The sequence below is a fragment of the Ceratina calcarata genome, unplaced genomic scaffold, assembly GCF_001652005.2.
Source record: "Ceratina calcarata isolate Rehan_Ccalc_2016 unplaced genomic scaffold, ASM165200v1 scaffold368.2, whole genome shotgun sequence".
NCBI lineage: Eukaryota > Metazoa > Arthropoda > Insecta > Hymenoptera > Apidae > Ceratina > Ceratina calcarata.
The window spans coordinates 947,461-969,706 of record NW_017159898.1 but is presented as its reverse complement, the minus strand read 5'-3'; the positions used below and the strand labels follow the sequence as shown (position 1 = coordinate 969,706).

General features: G+C 33.9%; 2 protein-coding genes across 8 annotated transcripts in view; both read right to left on the bottom strand.

The window, feature by feature from the left end:
• The window catches only part of Mekk1 (mitogen-activated protein kinase kinase kinase 4), an 8,688-nt gene extending 6,197 nt beyond the window's left edge, over positions 1–2,491 (bottom strand). Inside the window, exons 1-5 of the mRNA XM_018025815.2 lie at positions 2,338–2,491; positions 1,407–1,538; positions 542–815; positions 260–451; positions 1–178 (exon numbers count right to left, since the gene is read on the bottom strand). Of these exons, the coding sequence (XP_017881304.1) occupies positions 1–178; positions 260–451; positions 542–815; positions 1,407–1,538; positions 2,338–2,417 (856 nt within the window). The 5' untranslated portion in view covers positions 2,418–2,491. The remainder of the gene's footprint in view (positions 179–259; positions 452–541; positions 816–1,406; positions 1,539–2,337) is intronic.
• A 1,373-nt stretch (positions 2,492–3,864) lies between these two features.
• Moe (moesin) lies at positions 3,865–22,099 on the bottom strand. Of its 7 annotated transcripts, XM_018025772.2 has the most exons (11): positions 19,229–19,498; positions 18,805–18,984; positions 16,555–16,665; positions 11,252–11,278; positions 7,471–7,593; positions 7,040–7,312; positions 6,632–6,961; positions 6,307–6,549; positions 6,071–6,246; positions 5,753–5,969; positions 5,498–5,662 (listed from the first exon to the last, which is right to left on the bottom strand). In XM_018025772.2, exons 1-11 carry the CDS (start codon positions 19,259–19,261, stop codon positions 5,498–5,500), a joined length of 1,878 nt encoding a protein of 625 aa, XP_017881261.1. In that variant the 5' UTR covers positions 19,262–19,498. The 7 variants fall into 7 exon arrangements, with proteins under 7 accessions (XP_026669942.1, XP_017881261.1, XP_026669943.1 ...); XM_026814142.1 differs by lacking the exons at positions 11,252–11,278; positions 16,555–16,665; positions 19,229–19,498 and adding exons at positions 19,996–20,052; positions 21,923–22,099; XM_018025774.2 differs by lacking the exons at positions 11,252–11,278; positions 16,555–16,665 and adding an exon at positions 9,815–9,847.
• Positions 22,100–22,246: the final 147 nt, after the last annotated feature.

Here is a 22,246-nt window from a genome sequence, read left to right as displayed (position 1 = left end):
TTTCTTTAAGTAAACCTTCCACAGCCTCACGTTGTTTACAAAGGTATTCATCTTGAGCCATTGGACTGCGATCAGCATGATGAGCTTGTAACTCTAGCCAGATCAAATCTTTCAATTCGTTTTGCCAACGGGTTTCTTCATGACTCATTTGACGTCGACAATTACGTTCAGTACTTCCCTAAGAATTGTAGTAACAATTTCAAAAAATGAAAGACTAAAATATAAACATACTTTTTATTGCCATCAATAATTCCCATACCAATGTAATTAAAAAGGAAAATGTATCATGAAATATTTTTCGTTCTGTAAGACTTTGCGTTTTCGGTGATTGCGTGTTTGGTTCCTTATCGTCCAAAATTAAACCTAGGTCATAAATATTAAAATCAGCCTTTTTCTCTTCTATATCAACAGGCTTCGATCGAAGACTGCGAAACCTATTTCGAGTTTCAATCTGTAAATACTTTCCATTAGTATTACGTTTGGACAATAACCAAGAGCGTTTTAAATTCCACTAATTCCATCATCATTCGGTACTCTGTACCTTCATATGATTAGGAGTCGTCGCTTGGCAATGATCAAATTTTTCAGCATAACTATAAGCCGCATCCATATCAAGTTTTAAGTCCCTCTCGCTTCCTCGCAACACTTTCAGGCTCCGTTTAGATTTTCGATCCTTCACTATTTCATCATTCACGTCGTTTGCGCAATCTTTGTCTGCTTTATCGCACATTTCGTTAAAAATGATAGAATCTAGAGTATTTCGTCTGCGAATCGTTGCTTTCGATGGAGCTTCTTTTTCTAAAGATCTCGTTTCCCTAATAAGAACGATCTTTGTGTCCGTTTAAATAAGATATGGCATAAACATTGGAATCATATCAACATCTTATACTAATGAATAAATACATCTTAACGTAAGGTCACGAAACTGAAGATATCTTAAGAAATTCTATTTTTAGTTAATTCCACAAACAAAGGTGATTTATGGTATATTTCTTGAAACACTTGCATTGCACTGAGGCTGCGTATTCATATTAGTATGTAACGTACAAAGTCTATTTAAATGCTAATCATTTATTAATTTTCAACTTTGTTACAAAGAAAACAGTTTACAGTGTTAGCACTGTTTTTTGTGAAAGAAAGTATTGCATCAGATAAACGTATTTAGAAACATATTATAAAAAAGAGCAACTTTTAAGATTCGAACATGCTACTTTAAGAAGTCGTGACATATACAAGTAGAATGTTAGAATGCTCCTTTTCAAACACTTACTAAGTTCTTTAGAAACTCAGACTTTCTTCGTTTACTCAAACTAAGAACGCGTGTGAATAATCAAAGTGATTTAGGAAAATATACTGGAAAAATAGACTGTTAGAAACCTTGGAATAGAAATAGTGTTTAAACTTACCCCCCGAACTTCTGCTTCATGTAACGTTTCTTGCGATTCAGACGAGTTCTCGGTGGTGTCTGTCCGTAAATATCGCACATCGCTTGAATTGAATCGTCGAATTCGCTTGTTGGACTGCTCGAACCCTTTTTACTGTAAATGCATGTATGTACTTATATACATCATGTCATAAAATACAAAAATCTAAATCTGTATTATTACACAAGTACATACGTGTTTAAATCAGTACAAAAAACATTGATCATTACGTGTAATAAAGATTTTCTTGTAGTATTTAATAGTTTAGTCAAAAGTTCTGATGCTTTGAAAATAAGTCTACCTTTATGGGATTGTAGACGGCAGAACTAATTAAAACTATATATTTAACATTGTCATTTCGACTTAAATACATGATATGATTTAATCGTATATATGAAAATGTCTTAATGCGTGTGCATAAGTATGTCGTCAATTCAAATTGGCAGAAGCAGCAATTGTAGGATGTTGTATATAACAAGTATTGTAGATATTAAATTACCAAGCACTCTAAGTGGCATTCATATGGAATTAACCACGCATCCCGATATAGAGTATACAATGATTACTTTTGTGTCATTCTCGCAGATCACTTTTAATCGTATGTTGACACTTTGCCACGGCCAAATGCCAATTAATTAATCGGTAACAAAATAATTGACGAATGTCATCTTAGTGAAAGCGACATTAGATAGATCATAAACGTACGCAATACAATTCTATGTCGTCGTTCATTGCAAGCACGTATTGATAATTCATTTACGCTTGTCAACAATCAAAATCGTAAGAAATTGAAAGATAATGACAAGTAAACAAAACAGACATCGTAACAATCGCAAATCTTGCCGGTGCTGTCTTTATAACATTTTGAGTTGCGCGAACCACGTGGTGGAGCAAACATCAAAAGAAGACTCACCTAACATAACCAGTATCGTCGTCGGACGACCCGGAAAAAGGATTTTGTGCAGAATTACTTTGATTATCGTAACGTAACATTCTTTGTAAATAACACACACCTCACAGCCAACGTAACGCGTCGATGTCCACCCAGTCCACCCCTCAAGAACTAAGCGCAGGTGCACAGCGTAATATTCGTGCGCTGTTGCCATTTACAATGTAAACAGGTGTTTAATAAATGCAACTGTCACGTGGTAGGCGCGGGCGATTTTAAATCGCGGTAAGAAAACGTCACCGAAATGGGAACACAATTCGTCAGCTATTATAAAACAGTATAGAACTTAGAGACTTTGAAGATCAGAGATATTTATTTTAAGTTAATGCTGGAACTACCAGCAATGAAAGTTATGCACTTTTCAATTTGAAGATACTTTTACCAAAGCCAAAAAGAGGGGAATTAGGATTCTGATAATATACCTAACGCATGTGATATGATCTTTTTTTTATTTAAACAATGTCTAACTTCTCAGCAAAGTACAAGTGATTTTTCACACATCCTCGCACCAACAAATAATAATGTTCTCAATAAAATACAATGTCTATGCGCTTTTTATCGTATATTGTGTTAAATATGTGTTGTTATTTCAATTGTTCAATAATACTGCTACCATTTTTTTCTCAATATAAAAATGAAATATCCTCGGCAATAAATATTGGAATCTAAAAATGTCATCAAATAGAATTATAAAAACTTGTTTAATGATAAAAATGCATGTCCTCCTACCTTAATTTTATACGCTTGGATATATCGCAAAAGATTATAGCACCGACAACGCGATGCACACCATTTAATTTCTTTAAATATCCTCACGAAGGCATGTTGGATACTAATTTACCTTTATCGTGTTTAAGGCCAGAATTTTGACAAGGCAATTTACATATTTACAACTATAATATATGGAAAAATAATTCTGTTTTCATTGCCTTCATAAGGAACATAAATCATTTAACAATCCACGTTAGGGCTGCTATAGACTCTTTTGTTTGTGAATAAACAAAGCATCTTTATATTAGTTTTGAATATTAGATGTATTTAAGTACATTTCGGACATATATGTGTATGTATAACGTATATACATATGTAATTATATAACAAAAATAATTTTTTACAAATCTTATAAATGAGCGAGGAACCCCAACGTAGATGAAAAATATTTTATGCAAATCATTTTTTCTCTTGGAATGTCTGAGGAGTATCTTCCTTGCCAAGCGTTTAATGGGTAGAATATTCAGTTTTTATAAAAACAGTAATTTTTTATCATTGATTATAATAGTAATAATAATAATAATAATAATAATAATAATAATAATAATAATAATAATACAATAATAATAGACCACTACTAATTTGTAAATTGTAGTATTAAATATAATCAAAAAATATCTATTGTGTTATTTTTCCTGTATTGTTGCTTTCATGTTTACTTGCAACAGGTGATGACAGTAATATATCCAAATATGAATCGAAAGTGTTCAGCTTCCAGACTTTCTCAGTACGTTTCCTGTTTTATTAAGGCCAAAAAGACTGTCATATTATAATAACGCTCTTTGTTTGCATTCCGTCAAAAAATAGGCAGCATATGGGCTATTATGGTGACCCTCGTTCTTTAGTTTAATTCATTTGACTGTTGCATAGTATCATCTTCTTTTAAAAAAAAGTTGTTTTAAAATTATTACATGACGTACCAGACAGTCACGTATCATAGTTCCCCTAACATCCAATCTTTCGTACATATTATTCTTTATTGTCTTTCACTCCTCTCATGCACACATTCGCTCTCATGCTTTTAAGAATCTTGATACTTATTATCCCATTTTTCTAGGAACCGCGCAATTACCTTATGTTGAAGGTATGCAATACAAAGAGGCACGCGATATCCCTACACGTCGCTATATTATATTACTGATTTCTAGTATATCTAATATTTTAATGTATGTATATTAATAAAGGCCACGAGTGTGTTTAATATAAAATCACTAAACAGTAGTTGAAATTCGTTCATACTAAAATAGTATATATGTATAATTTTGCAAACAGTTCGTATCTCGTGCTTAGATCTCTACAATGATTGTGAAGACGGATATCGTTGAATATTTCATAAATTAAGCGGTCACTTCTGCTGTATTATTCTATTCAAAATTGGTATTCAGAGATTAATTACAACTTACTGAAAAAATATTATTGACTCCTTCATACTGCATGCAAATATTAATTCATCTATTGCTTTGTTTACGTTTGCTGCTGTAAATATTAAAATGATAAATCAGGATAAAACTGGAATCGATATGTATAAATGTTAAATGTATAGTGACCGCTATTGACAAAAGAATATTAATCCATCAACAAAAGCAAAACGGTAATGTAAATAATAATACAAAACGTTTCCTCGAGCAAATCCTTATCAAGGATGAACTATACGCAACGATGATAAGGATCACGACGAAAAGGTAATCAGAGAGAAAGTCACATGCGTGATGTTATTCTTAAAGACCGACTGTGATATATCGAAAAAAAAAAATACTGCATAGCCGGTATTCAGGATCTTGTATATAGAGCTTGGACAAAAATAAAATAATATTCACAAATTGCATAACGTAATTCTCTTGGTATTTCAGCAAAAAAAAACAAAAAGAATCTATTATAAATCACCGTCAAATATCTTGCAATTAAAATTAAAAAAGAAATTACTGCTTGTTATGAAAAAATATATAAACACTTTTCTTTAAGCAAAGTCATTGAAAAGTTATCAATGTGGAAGCATACATGGAAGACGGCACAAGTTGCTCACTCTTCGCGTTCCTTACCAATCATGAGAGCTTTTTACTTAGCTGTACCTCAGAGTATAGAATCAAAATCGAAAAATAATAATACATATTATAAACTTTACTCGTTGACGCTGTAAATCGAGTGTCTTATACCTGGAAATATCTCCAAAAAGTATTATAAAATGACATGCCTGAATTTTTACAAATGATCTCTGTATAAACCAATAAGAGAATCTGTACGTCTTTTTCATGTAGAATACATGATTACTCGACTTCACGTGTACAGGAAGGCAGAAGAGAATTCAAAGACGGGATGAAATAGGCAGACAAATATAGGCAAATGCATACATAATTTACATGTTCTCGAATTGATCGACACGACGTTTAGTATTGCCTTTGCGAATCTCACGAAGTGTTTTGTACTTATCACGACCTTGTTTCACATTTTCCCTGTGAATTTTATCCATGACAGTTTCTTTTGATTCATCGCGTGATTGTGCAAGATCTTGTTTCAGGGCCTAAAAAACGTACATTTGTTATTATAAAATATTGTAATACTGAAATGCACTTCATCAGAGCATGATAAATATATGTAAATAGGTTAATACCTTTAGTTGATCATGAAGACGTTCGTTTCTTTCTGCTAAAGTGCGTCGTTCCTCGACTGGATCGATTATCGATTCGTCAGTTGCAAGATCTTTAGTAACATCACCATGAGACACCTCGTCTTCTCCTTCTTCTTCGCCTTCCTCATTTTCTTCAACATGATGATGATGCGGTGTGTTATTAGTTTGATATGGCCGATCAGCTTCCTCTTGCCTCAATCTATATGCAGAACGTTATGATTTTAAAATATGCGTTCCTTCTCGCAATCTAAACATTCCTTCTCGTAGTTGCAGACATAAAAGTACAAAGACGTCACGTACTTGGCAGCTTCAAATACTTCTTCAAGCCTCCTTGCTTCAGCATCTTTCGCCACTACCTCAGATTGTATGCGCTGTATTTCTTCTTGCTTAGCTTTGATTTCTTGTTCAAGTTTAGCACGTTCTGCCGCTTCCATTTCATGTGAAAGTTCAAGTTTCTCCATCATAGCCGTGAGTTCCTAATAATATCACGCATGAGAGGTATGTTAATTTTGAATTTTACATTACATGGTACATACCTTCTGGCGATCCTCTAATTCTTCCTTTGCAGCTTGTAATTGTCTAAGATGTTCCTCTAAACGTCGAATCATTTCTTGGGCCTCTGTCAATTCGGCTTTCCGCCTATCCATCTCCTCTGCCATATTTCGAAGCCTTTCTTCGTATTCTTGTTGTTTCTTCTCTGCGCGTTCTCTTGCAGCTATTTCCAATTGCAACTTTTCTCTTTGTTGCTGCTTGGCGATTTTCTCCTCTCTGGCTTGAGCCTTGAAATTTTAAATATTGTTTTTAAGATACAGGAATAATTTATTAACTGCAACGTATTTTTCAATATTGTAAGAAAAATACCTTCATCTGTTGTACATCAATTGTATCAGGTTTACGTCTGCGCATATAAAGTTCGTGATTGCCCATGCACAATGCCAAAATTCGTTTATTAATCTTAACTCTAGTTGCGAAAAATACAAAATCTGGGGCCTTCTTATCGATTGGTTTAATGATGAATTTTTTCTCATTAAATGAGATATTTCTTATCTCAGACCATGGAAACCCGATTTTCGGTGTTAACTTATCATCTTTCTCGTAAATATTTAAGCCCAAGGCATCAACGCCTAGCCAAAGATCTGTACCTTTCTTATTACGGATTTCGAAATAATTCACACCGTACATTTCTAAATCCTGTAAAAAAAATTAACGAAATGTAACGTGTAAACTGTGTTAACATAGAAATAAGTAAAAAAATCAGCAAATAGTTACTTGAGCGATTTTTAAATATTCCATCATAGCGTCTTCGCGTAACATTCCACGATGTTCTTGCCACCAGTTAGTAATCGAGCTTTCCCATTCCTCTGTGCTCATCTTGTGTTGGTCCACAACTCGCTGCGGTAGCAAGCGATCACTTGACAGAAAACCAGCAGTATACGTACCTTTCTGGTAATCTCCATGTTTTGCTTGTACTGCATAGGAGGCTAGCAATACAGATGTTTCCGGAGGACAATAGATTTCATCCGTAAGAATAGCATTCTTTACCTAAATGTAATTAACATCCAAAAATACTTTAATATCGACTCGTATATTTAGGTTCAAAATGACACTGTTCAATTTCTGAGCTATGTATATCGTTGGATTTTACTGATCAGTTTTCTTTTAAGTATCCGACAAAAAACATTAATTATATAAGCCTATACCTGAAGGTAAAAAAGACGTAACGTAATATCCTGAATCAATTCCTCGGCAACGTCTTCTGGATAGAACTTGGCGCGGAACTTGAACTGTAGAGGAGTCTCCTTCTTGACTTCCTGGTTCATCACCTAAGATATTTGCACACGGATTAACAACTCAGCCTGACCAGAGCAAAGGTAATAGATCGGAAATCAAATAACAAACTGGTATATCATTCCATTACTTCAAAACGTGCCAAATGTGTTTTCTCATCGGTATATCGATGGAATAATGACATTTGCATGCAAAATGATGTGACTAAAAATTCTTATGACGTCATTCGATGATAAACGGTAAAAATTACATTAAAATATGATCAATACGATCTTTGATCTACCAAGTTTTTATCGCATTATTTATATGTGATGTGTATTACGGAGTCACAGCAATATAAGAAAACGGACTCTCTATTTACAGTAGAGTTTTAGATAGATATAATCTCATACATAATGGAATACATCACGGAAATATATGATCGCCATGAAATCCATATTAGGTATTTTATCGATCTCTAAAAGATACAAAGGCGGTAGGTGAAAACGTAAAACGTGTAGTTGTCTTGTTATGACGATTACGACAACGCTTTGAACGAAAATGATTATCTGCAGTGGTGTACGTATAGTTGCGACTATAGATAATCTTATCTAAAGCACGTAAAAGAAAATTGGAAGATTAAACTGCAGGAAGTACACCTTTTCAATTACTACTTTACAATTTCACATCATACTATATCTACGTCAATTGATAAAAATGTTAGAAATGAAACATTTACTGTATTTGAATTATTTATTTCCACGTGATTATAAAATTAACTGCAGAATTCCTTATACATTGTTCACTTAAATTCAATAGCAACCTTTTTCAATTCAAAATAGATTAAATCAATCCCTTGGATAGAATTTTCTTTACTTTAGAATGAAAAGAAGACACTAATTGAAAGATAAAGAGATAAATATTTTAACTATTGTTTGCTATCACAAAGACATAAATTCAAAACGTGTTGTATCACACATGAAAATTGAGCACCATTATATTTACAATGTTACTGAATGATAAGGCACGTGTATTAAGAACTCGTTTTAAAAAATGTAATAAGGAAAATGTATGGAATCTTAAGATCCATAGAATGAGGTCGATTAAATTATAATTAATCATTTTCAGTGTACGTTTAAATGCTTGGATTTTGCCGGTCCAGTTCTTTCTAAATATGAATACAACTCGTAATTTTCATTAAATTTCCACAATAAAACCATGTTTTTAAATGAAAACTCATGGTTCAGGATTGCGTGAAACAAATGAATTACACAGTTGTGTTCGATTATTTATGACGAATACATTCTTTGGACTGCGAATGCGGAACTGCATCCGCCAGTGTCCACGCACGGAAGTGTCAATCGGATCTCTGGACACGGCTGCCTTGACCAGAGCTGACACAGAGTTCAATGCCGACATCGTGACTTCTAATAATTACTATTAATACTACTGTTCTGTTGCATAATTTCACGTACGGAAACGAGGACGAAAACAACAATAATTGAAACAAAAAGATAAATACTGAGGGGTGCATAGCGATTGCAAGTATAATAAGCGTGCGAATCTTTACGGGACACGTCGGTTAATAACAGTCTCTTTAATCGATTAAGTAAGAAATAGCACGTTTTGCTAATGATAGATATAAATCAAACTGATTAAATAATTTGACCGACGTCAGTTCGTTGAAGTGCTGTGAACGTCTGATGTAATTATGAGAATATTATTTATTTATTTTTTTATCGTTAGGTTTCAAATGTTCGTCAATCTCGTTAACCCTCAGATGCGTGATGAGAGAAGCAATAATTGAAATAGCTATCTTTTTACGAGCGCCAAGATATTAATCCTCAATTAATTATTGTTGTCCAATAAATACGTGTCAACGTGTATCGGTGAATCTAAAATTGTGTTATTTTTTAAGTCACAGAAGATGATCAATGATTATACACGTGAAATAGAAACACATGTTCAATTTAGCAATAGATAATGCATAACGAATACAATTTGCAATGTGTCAATAGGCACCAGGACAGTTACGCAAACAATTGGTTAAAATTAACAATTACATAATTTACACAAGAAAACGTATAGAACCGAACAATTGGCTTTTCATCGACGTTAATCGAGCTCGCAAAACACTAAAAGCTTATCCTATTGAACAGGACAGGAACAGTATAATCAAGAACAGTGTGTTATAATTTAGTTCGAGGATTTTAATCCAGGCGCTGGGGCAATTATCTTTTGATTCACGTCGTTAGAAAATTTTAATCATAGTCTTACGTGCCAGAATTTTCGAAGGCCGCACGGAACCACCTGCAATTTGCCAATATATGTATGTCATGTAGATAATTCAGAACAATCGACGGTAAAAGGATCGTGAAAATCATTCATTTATCTCGCTATTTTCGTGGACATGCAACGCGTCAGAGATGAATCATCAGCTCAATAAATATGAAGAATTACGATATGGCCAATGGATTATGCTGCAAGTATCAATTTATTCTTGATGTATTATCAAGGTCTAATACATAGTTTGCAACTGAGAAATGAAATTCCATTAAAAAATATGTACTCACTGACTCGGAAAGCAATTCAATGAGTAGACTTTAATAAAAGCTACTATCTGACCTAATCTGATCAAAACGAAAAAAAGTTGTTAGATACCAATGAATGAATTACGATAAACTAGAAGGGTTTAATGAATGTTTTACTGATAACACGGACTAGCAAAGTTTACTGAACATCGTACTAATAATAAATATAACATGTTTGAAATAATTTTATCTTCGAGTTGCATATACATTGGTAAGAAAAATTATTTTTCGCCTCTTTAAATACATTATCCTTACATAGTAGATACGTTTGCCACGTACCGCGCTACTATGAATTGAAACTCAGTATCGTACGATAGACATTAGAAACGTGCTTCAAGGACATCGATAAATCGTACTAGTCACGATTTGAAAACGCTCCGCGGTAGCACCATGAAATTATAACAGAAGTACACGTAAGCTAATTATTTAATATTATTATAATATGCGGCAAATGACGATATGCAAATAATAGGTTTTTGCCGCATTTACTTATGTCGCCAAGAAATAAAGCAAATAAAAAACGGTGAACATCGTAAAATCAGGAATGTCATTTGGAGACTTATTAACTCCTCTAGTGGAAACAATATTAAATGCTTGGTATTAATATTTTTTTCTGTCGCATTATTCAACTATACTTTATTCTCTTCCTTACGAATTTTTTCAATATCTGCTTCCGATATCTGTTCCCAACATGTATACACATGTCTCAACATCTATACAGTATACATATGTATGTCCGCTATACTGTCATTCTTATCATACGGAAATAATTTAAAGACAATAGTTAGAACGGGACGAGGAGTCGACGAAAATTGAAAGTACGAGAATAATTTAAAAGAAGATTTTAGGAAATTCACAGCGCCACTCGTCATTTTTCAAATTAAGAATTTTTTACTTAAATAGAAGAGACAAGAAATTACACAACCGACGTAATGTAAAATATTACTTAACCACACGCATAATGGAAATCACGTATCATGATGAGTATAGTAAAGCAACACTTATAGTTAGTGCATTATATGTAAAATTGCGCGAATAATCCTTATTCTTTGTACGACTTGAAGACGTAATGTATAACACACATAATTCATTATACGACATGATTAAAATTGTAGTAACTTACCCTAGACAAGAACGGAAATAGTCCACTCTTCCAGTTGTTAGTATTGCGGTTGGCATGCGTTCAAAGCATAAAAATATGTTAAAGTTCAAGTATACGAATAAGCGATTATGATGTCTTGTCCATATGCCCGTCTTTAAAATTACTGTATACGTCAGAAACTTCAGTCATCCTCTTCCCAAATGGAAAACGTACAAAAACCCATTAATTTCAAAGACGTCCACACAGATAGACAAAGGACAATATGAAGATATGTGCTATACACCTTATAAAGCTAATGCTTCATGATAAAATCATTGTTTTGTGATAAAACCGTACTTCAGGAAAGTACGTTCTATTACTCATCTTACACACACATAGCAAACCAACAAAATTAATCTACTAAAACTGTAGGATACACTCTCGAATGCTACCATCAGTTTAGTACATTGTTTAGTAAGTTTAGTTTACACATAGGTACTAATCCGATACGCATACCGTCTTAAATTTAGCAATGCATCATACATTTTGGTCAACTAATTAATTAATACTTCGTTAAAGAAGATATCAATTAAAATTAGCAAGTCGTATTCAATACTATTAATAATTTCATGTGTGCATATACACAATAAGAAGTGAAAAAATTATAGAAAAGAGAAAAATCTGTCAACCAATCACCAATTTTTTCATAAATTACTGTGCGAATGAATAGAATTATGCATTTATTTAATAAATCAATTGGTATAATGCCATTGTAAGTGTATACTCTAAAAACATGATGTGAGTCACGATGTTCAAGGATACTTATATTTTTCTGCTTTGGAAAAAGTAAGAGAGAAAGAAGAAAAGAATTCCAATATAAATGCATAATCTCACGTCGCAGATAAAGCATACGTTATTAAATATATAACGAATTTTATCTTATGATTCAGCTGGTTAATCGCATTAAACGATACACGTAAGTACCAGGAATAATTTAATTTATAGCGTTTCGTTTGTCGCCACAGGTTACTAAGTATGCCCCAAGGTATAAATAACGTTATACTTAAGATTTTAAATGTTCGTTTCATCATCAACAAATAAAGCTATGAGAGATAACTTTTATCTTCATACATTTCACCTTAATATTAATCTCACGACTTTTCTCGGATTATATTTCTATCCAATGCAAAATTCACCGAATTTTGAGGAGTTTATATCTCGTAATTTATCAAAATTCTCCAGTGTGATGTAATTACGAAATATCTGTAATATATTTTATTGTTTGCGTTGATTCACGTTTCGCATTTCTATTTATATAAAGTGAGTCAAGAACTCAAGCACATGAGATCAGATGCGATCACCTGTTAAAGTGAATTGCAGCAGTCTCGTTTTTACGAAAAAATTTTCATTATATCTAAATCTAGCCAAACGCAAGAATTAAATGGAATCTCATAGGATACAGTGCTTTTCGATCTTACTTTATGATAAATTATAGTAGACGGTAACGTTACACTCTAATTTATTCGAGATTCGATCTTATATAGCTGCAGACATTCCATACAGATCAAATGCAGAAATAGACGAGACTTATAAACAACAGACTATCAGAATGTCCTTGCAGTACACGCCGATAATTTAAACATCAACTGTGTCTTGAAGATGATAAAAAAAAAGTACAAGAGAGACATCGTCTGGCTACGTGGCCGCACACGGAATATCGTTTGCCAATTGCTGGAGTCTGTAACGTGTTACATAACCAGCCACAGTCCACAGGTAAGCGTATGCGCACCTGTGTCGCCTTACTGATCCACGGCTTGTTGCGAACCGCTACTATTTCTGAATAAAATTCATTTCTTCGAAATCATTCGCCAATGAGTTTGCAATTCTTAGAAAATTTCATGGCAAATGAATTTTGTTACATTTCCTTGAAAATTTTATTGAAATAAAGGAAACGGACACATATAAAGGAATGAATACATTGTAATAAAATCTGCATCTGACTGAAGAAAAAATTGAACTCCGTAAATGTGTATTATTTGTCACAAAATATTTTAGAATTATTTGCATTTCTTTATGAAGTATTGTAAAATATAAATTTTGAAATTCAAAGACGTTTTTCGAAAGAAAGAAGACTATTCATCTGTATGAGCCACTGATTTCAAGCTAAAGAGGTAAACGGGCTTAGGCATATTAGCATTCCTAAAGGGATTAAACGCGCGGTTGTATTTTAACAGTGTATCTAATACTGTCTTTTGCTTAAGCACTCAAGTAGAACATTAACATTGTCCCTTGCGTAAAAATATATGTATACGTGCAAAGTAATCGGAATAAGGATACCGCGTGCGACAAATTCATTATTCATCTCATTCTTGTCTCATGTGGAGACGACCTCAAGGTATAGTAGTATAAACCTGAAGATATAAACCCATGTGAAATTACTATGAAATGACCTCCAATAAATAATCTTAAAATTCGTGATGTATCAACCGCGAAAGTATGTATAAAAAATAAATACTATAATGTCATTAATGCGGTCTTTCATTATGGTAACAGTGTTCAATCTGAACATTATACGAAGATGGTACGTCAAACTACCAATGGTTTCAGATGAACGAAATGATCGTTGTGAAAAAGTCGCCGAAATCTGCTAAAAATACTTGTCCTCTTTTTAGAACGAATATAGTCAGAGTATGCATGGTAATTATACTCGCGGATACGAGTTAATCTATCGCTGAACTGTACACTTCACTTACACTACAGTACAGTAAAGTACTACAGCACTTAACAAAATATTAAAAATACTTTTATTCACAGTAAACCATCATTAGGCCTCGTGAAAGTTGTGAAATCTCCAATAAAAACTGACCTTTGCATGAAAAAGTAAAAAACTGGACAAGTTTGAATATTTCATGAAAATAATTTTATCCTACAAAATAATAATATCCATTCCTGTGAAAACTAGCTTGGGAAAGTGATGACATCAATGTAAATCGTCAAGTTATCCTTTTAGTCATATTGGTAATTTTAGATGAATTCAAATAAACCTATGAATCCCTATACTCGATGAAATCTGAAAAATCATGAAATCAATGTAAACTTGCAGTACAATAGAGCAAAAGTAAGTAGATAGAGAATCCTTTCTCTGCCGCAACATATACTCTTAATTTTGACATGTCTTGATGAATAATTACTTTTGAAATTGAATGTTAAAAGAAATGGGGAAATTGATACAACCCGGAAAAGGCTTTTCTTGAGGAAAAATTACTTTCTACTTCTTACGAATCAACAAAACACGTTCCTTCAGGAACTTTGTATCAATTTGTATTTCCCCCATAAAACGAAATCCTAAGATGGCTGACGTGATTCAACCGCACTCTACCACGTGTATACCTATGTATATCTAATCCTTCGACCATATAGATCAAATACCTATATTCCTAAGTCCGTGAACTGTATATTGTTCCTTTTCATGAGATAGACTCAGGTTTATTTGGATTCATCTAAAATTACCAATATAACTAAAAAGAAGACTTGATGATTTACATTGATTTCACCACTTTCCCGAGCTGGTTTTCACAGGAATAAATATTATTATTTTATTGGATAAAATTACTTTCATGAAATATTCAAGTATGCCCAATTTTTTATCCTTTCATAAAAAGGTATAAGAATTCTGATTTTTAATATATAACTTATTCAACAGACTGTGTGTGTTTTTGCTCTTTTTTGTCGTAAGTAATAAATGATTAAAGAGGTATCAAGGATACGTGTAGGACATTATTTATCATATCAGTTCTAGCAATAACGATTTCACATTATGTGATCGTAGTCAATATAAACATATTGGCAAATAAACATACAGGCAAAACTGCCTAAACGCAAGACAACAAGAGCTAAACATTAACTAAACATTACCCAAATGTAATATGCATTCATTGTACTCATCAAATGGATATTTATCAAGAAAGATTTATTTATATTCATTTATAGAGAATTTTAGTTCGGCCTATCATCATACAACTCTTTCCCTCCGCGAACCTACAGACGATTTATCAAACCCATGTTCGAATCTCTATTCATAAAGCTGCGGAAAAACTGTACGTTCATGCTGTACGCACTAATTACACATTTATGTACACGTTTTTGTTTTCCTGAGTAATAACCAGGCCACGAGCACATTTAACAAGGCCATACAGCGACAGAGGTGACTAGATTTTAGGATGAAGTCAACGGGAGGACGGTCTTCTCGATTTCCTTAAATGGTGCCTACGTAATGAGTCATCAGTCGCGTTATTTTCATGCAATTGACGTAACGCACTTGCGGCTGAACCCGTTGATAAAAACAGTCCCCGCCTCTACGAATATAATGCACGACGGAATGTGCTCGTTCTCTGCTCAATTATTTTCTTTTATCGCACCTGCGGAGCACGATTGATAAGCCATATTCCTCTAAAGACCAGTTGACGACATCTCTCATTTCGTAGCGCCACAATTTACTTTACGAAACATACACTCTCAAAAAGTAACGTAATCGTTATATCGTTCGAAAGCACGAAGATAACACGGTTTGATACTGAGGTTTTCCGAGGAAGCGTAATGTTTTAAAAGATAGATTACATTGTGAACGCTGATCAAACCAAGCGTTAAATAGAATGTACGGAAACACGAAGAAAAATGCAAACCGGTGCTCCGCAACCGGATTGGAATATAACGTTCTTTAGAAAGCTGAACATCGATTGCTACTACCTAACAGAAAAATCACGTCCGATTTACTTACTCATTTTTTTTTGCTCACTATCATCACGATTGCTCTACTGCGAAGTAACTGCATTTTAATCATATATTTAGAGTAATATAGTACTAGAAAATAAAATAATTAAGTAATCAAATTGTTCTTCCCAAATAATTTCACAGACCTGAAGGGAGAATAGCTACAACTATGGATTCAATGTTTTCCTTTCATCTAACATTTTTATTACAGTTCGTGACTATCAAATGAAAAAGAATTACTATTGTTCCGGAATTTGTCTTATCAACAAGATTGCCTATACGGTTCAATATGAAGAAATAACCTACACAACCCCATTCTACAAAAATTCATTATCGCCATAAAGTTATAAGTATTCATCAAGTTTCCTAAGCGAACGTGTTCTCTCTTGACCAGAGTTTGAAGAACGCTAACCTATTTGTCTTTACTACCGACTCTTACGCGCGCGCTCGCTCTCTCTCTCTCTCTCTCTCTCTCTCTCTCTCTCTCTCTCGATTCATTCGAAACCTTCCTTCCAATTTCCACGCTGAAGAATCTCCGAACGTGAGAAACCAGAGTCTCTCTTCTCGTCGCTTACCAGGTCATCCTCAAACTCGTCGTCGTCCGTGTCCGAGTCCGAGCGACCTCTCAGCTTTCGAACTTTCTTCCTCAGCTTTTTCTTCACCACCCTCGTTATCGCATTTTCCGGCTGCGTGTAATCGTTCACTAGTTGTTAAAGAAAAAGTCTACTGAACCCAACCGGATACGTACTAGCCTCTCCATACTGGGGTATCACTTAGCGGTTCGAGGAGTAAGCGACACATTTCTCTTTACCCCTTTTTTTTATAACGGATCAACGAATTTGCTACACTGCCAACTAATAGATTTTCTCCAACGCACAAACTTTCCAGGACAAAACAATATATAAAATCGTACCATTTTTTTAACAATTTATACCTCGAATATGTGTTCAAAATTCTGGACTTTCCAATAATACAATTCCAATAGTACATCATAAGGCAATTAATTGATTAGATTAGATAAGGAACAAAATACATATTTAATGTCTTCATAAGAAATAAAGAATGTATCACTTCTTCCCATTTCTAGAGATATACAACGAAGTGATCACACTCGATACATTAAGGATACTACATTTTCTACAGAATAGTAATGGCCGCTATAGGCTGCTTTACTTCCATCCTACATATTGTTATGCTAATGTACATGTTACAGTAGGATCGTTCATTGTCACTTGTAACAATGAAAACTAATGAAAAGCATAATTACTTTACGTAATTCCTACTTTTAATCAAATGAATTACTAAAAGTATTTAAGAAGTAAAAAGAAACTTCTACTTCAGTCTTTGATCTATTTCATAAGTCATTCCACAATCGTTGAAATGATAAAGTTATAGTAGTTTCTTGTATTTCCCGTTATTCAAGTTCCGAAATAATTTATACTTGATACAAGCACAACTAAAGCCTAGTTTCTGTTCGAAAGAACAAAACACAAGACTAGTTATTTAGAATTAATAATTCCCAATTACCCAGAAATGCATAGGGAAGGTAAGGAATATCCTTCAGTGAAATAAAAAATTCATAAATAAATCTCAAAACCGCAAAAGATTCCTGTTAATAGATATTTCCTAGTAAAACCTCGATGGTTTTCCCGTTTCCATGTGCAATCAAGTTAAATTTCACCAGGCAATCGCATACTTCAACAATACACGAATCTTATTTTGCGATCGGTAATAATACCCGGCATACTTCTCATTAAAAGAACGAGAACAAAGGGAAAATAGCAGGTACGCATGTATATGTGTATATAATTGAAAGTGAGATATCTCAAAATGTGGTCACGTTTAATCAGTACGCACAAATGTTGAAACTCATAGAAGAAATGACGACGCGAGGACAAACGCGACTGTGTCAAGGTGAAGATACGTCTACACGTCAACCAGAGTGAAAGCAAATGGAACATCTACTTGGCCGTAACTGTACTTCAAATCGTGTAGAAGCTTAAGTCACGTATAATTAAGCAGAAATACTACATTTAGCCTATCGTACAAAATTTACGACTTTTTAAACACAATAAGTACTTCTATTTTCGACGAGTGAAATATCGGTTATACAGTGTTCAAAGATAAGTCTGCGTCAAGCCTAAAATTGTACATAACAAATGTACGAAAGTCGATGACATCAGCATCCAGCGTCACATCTCTCCCTAGGTCACTTTTTATCGAGTTAACGTAAACGTCTGGTCGTGAATGCAATCAATATCAGCCACGCGCTCTTTTCAACTTAACATAAATGTTTATTGCATGTCATTGATGAATAATTGAAAACAAAAGTTTGTATAGAACCACAAAACCATGCATACTGAATAAGAATATTCATTGCATTTTAAGACCCTAATAATTGTTTATAACATTTGTGTAACAAGGGAGAGAATTTTGTTCGATAAGAATTCAATGTTTTCTGCTACAATTTTATTAGAACGAGGTTTAATCGGAAGAATCTTCTGATCTTAACTTGTGGAAAGAATTAAATGATATACACCTATATTTTCTAAAGTAACCAACCAGCAAAGTTATTTACACGCAGTACGTACTGCTTCACGTGTCTTACGAACATTTATCTCGTGAAAGCAATTTTCCTACTTAAATACAAATCACACTAAATACCTTTGAAAAAAAGCAGTGAATACATGGCAAGAGATGAGGAAATAACAGATCATGTTTCACGCTGAAGCAACTCTAGGTAAGCTCTAAATTATTTACGTTCTTAAAAGTACCATCTCGTGGACAATTGAGAAAATTAGTAAATAAATAACCTGTCATCCTACCTTTTTGTATAATTTGATCCACGTCAGATCGCCTTTAGTGTCCGTGTACTGAAGACCGAAAAACCACACCTCGCGGAGTCCGATCGTTTTTACAACCTGGTCAAACAGTTGTTTCCCAGTTGTTGTCTGCTGGATCGCGAACTCCAGTTCGGCGTCCATCGTCGTCACCCTGACGTTCATCTTCATAGGCAAAGAAAGAAACCGAAAATGTGTATGTTAAGATAAATCTGTGCATTTCACCCGATAGATAGGACGCTACTTCTAAGTTTCTAACCCTCTTCATTCATGAATGTGTTATACATTTACGCTTAGAAAAGGATAAATAATTCGTAAACCAACAATAATTTGAATCCCTATCAATTAGAGAAGGCAGATTATCGCAAACGATTCTGTAAAATAACAACCGAATCACAGAAACGCTTACCATTTTAGCACCGGCAACCATGGCTGCGATCATACAAGAACGCGAATTCAAACGAGAGCAAACCGTAAACCGTTGAGAGAAGGTATGAATCGATTTAGTATCACGGATTCTATATTAGCAGCAGCAAAGATGAATGAAATATTTTAATGGGACACTGTGAATTTTTGGAACTCTGTGCACCGTTGAAACCCGAGGAAAGCACTCAATATCGTACGAATTTGAACGTTCGACTGTCAGCTTTTGCCGGCCCGAAGTCCGACGTCTCAGACAATGGGCTAAAGGGGCAAGTGCAACCGGCAGCGGGTCTTTCCCCCCACTTTTTCCTCTCACAAGGCGATGCATCGTTGTCCCTCTCTTTCCGAATCATAGGTAAAGTCGCAAAAGGAAAAGAGACAAGGTAAAAGTGGTCACGTGAGGAAGCCGGTGCGTATAGCTGTAGCCAATCAGCGTTGCGTTAAAATACCGGGTGTACGGAAGAACTTCTCAACAATGAACGGTTCCTGCGTTCATCGACGCGATCAACGTTATTTGATTCAAAATGTGATCAAATGATTACGCATACAATTTGCTGACATGATTTTCTCTCTGACGTACATAATGGTACAAGGAAAGAACTCTCCGTATGGCAGAAATTAGTTCCTCGTCACTGCGATTTGATAGGTATGTAAATAATATAATAAATTACTGAAGTACTGATACACGTATTCTATTCTAATTGTATACAATCTCTCTAAACACAATTTAAATTTCTAACGAAATACACATACCGTTTTCGGCATTTTGACAGTTTCGTTTTCTTCCTACTCGACGGTGGAAATATTAATCTGAAACAAAAATGAATTTAAATTAATGGCATCCATACTGTATCTACGATACTAATATCACAAAATGCTTTGTTGACATTCTCAAGGATTATTAGAAACTCGTGCCTTTCTGCCTTATTTATTAAATTATCCACACAGTATATTAAAGTATATCTGTTTATTCACTAGCTATCAGAAGGTACATACTTTTATGATAGATACGATCATGATAGATATTTAATAACAACATGATAGCAATGAATTATGGCATAATTATTATATATAACTGCCAGTAGCTCCCACCTAGCGAATTAAGTGAAATATTGCGAAGTCATGTTTTAAAGAAAAGAAATAGGATTGAAACGTCTATATAGTACTGCGTACAGTAAGTCTCCATATTGGAAGAAGAGACAGGTTATAATGTATGTAAACCCGCGTGACCGACATCCGCTAGGAGCAAGGAGTGCCTGCATACTGCGTCTAGCATTCCCCTTTTATCGAGGACTCCTACGTCCGTTGAACTGTTGATATCTCTCCTAACTTTTGTCAATGATAGTAAAAAAGCTCTATGCACCGTATCCGTCCAACTTTCCGCGAAGTATAAAGATAAAACGTATCTATTAATAAAGTTTCCATTTTCGACTACTGCGTCCGAAGTCTAAAATATTTGATCATCGAGTTTCCGTTTACGCGAATGGCAAAAAACGCGCGATTACCTTGTAAATTGGTAAAATTCTAGTTCAATTTGAAGTAGACATAATTCACATAGAGAGGAATAATCGAATGTACACATGTTTTGAACGTAAAATGCTTGTACAGAAGAATGGAAAAAATTCTAAGTAAATGTGAGTGAGCGCGACACATGTCATGAGGTAAAAATTTGAACGCGATCTAAAGAATGAAGAGAAGAGTGATGATAAGAAACAAGGAATCGTGTTTTGAAGCATATTTCAAGGTTGCTCATTCACAGGAAATTCGTATCATTCCAATAGGAAAATATATCTACTGGTGACACAATTTTATTTTATAATTATCACATGACTTATAATGTTGTGAATTATATTAATAAGAAGCGAACTAATCTTTTGATCTTAATATATTAGTTGTTAAAAATTATGTTGAGTAAGGACGAAAATAATCTGACTCGAAAAGTTCAGTCATCGGGAAAGTATTTAAAGAATTTGTGAATATGTCATTATATGTGAATACTAGTACTAGTATGATGTAGCGTGAAGTATTGTACATGATTGCTGAGGTTAGCTAGAAATGCGTAGGATTAACAGAAATGTAATCTCGTATCCCATCTTTGTCGTTTCGTTTTATTTCAAAGGATAGAAGGTGATTGCTAAATGATTCACGAGATATATCGAGCATTCCGCGTTGCAATAAAAGTATATACATGTACGTGATTATAAAATTGATTGCTAAGATACTCTACTTTAAGAAATAAATTATACATGTCGATGTGTTTACTAGTTGATCCTTCACGTGAAAAGAACGTTGAAACAAAACGTATCACCCACAAAAAATGAAACTATGAAGCAAATATATTTACCTATCGTAATAAGTGAAATGTACATATGTATTGATCGAACGAGTAAAAGGTATTTATAATAGAAATGACTACGTTAGAAAAAAGAAGTTACTTCTGAGGTGATTGTCTACGTAAGAGAAGTATTACTTTTCAAAATTATAATCTACATATATAGGTAAAGATTTAATCATAAATGCATACGTGAAACAATATTGAAACGTGAATGTTTAAAAATATATGAAGGTGCTTAAAGAATAACAAAATATTCGAACAAAAATGTATGCGTACAAAATATATTTGTATGTAAGTATTATATCCGATTTAATGCTAATCTACAACTGAATATGCAGAACTTACATTATTCTGATTATAAGATATAAATTCTACGACACATGTGCCACATTCACGGTAGGCCGGTGGCACTTGCACTTGCACTAATACCCGTTAGAGAAAACGGCAGGAAATTGTATGATCCACACCCAAAAATCCTGTCACGTTCAGACAATACTGACTGACACCTCACTGATAATATGGCTGCCGCCTCCCCACCCACTCTATTTCCTTAAGGGAAGGGATAAATCACGAACTATGTACAGCACATAGATGAAATAGTCCAACAAAAATAATACAATAATTAAATTCTTGTTTTTCTTTTGTATTATTTTTTCATTCAGAACATCC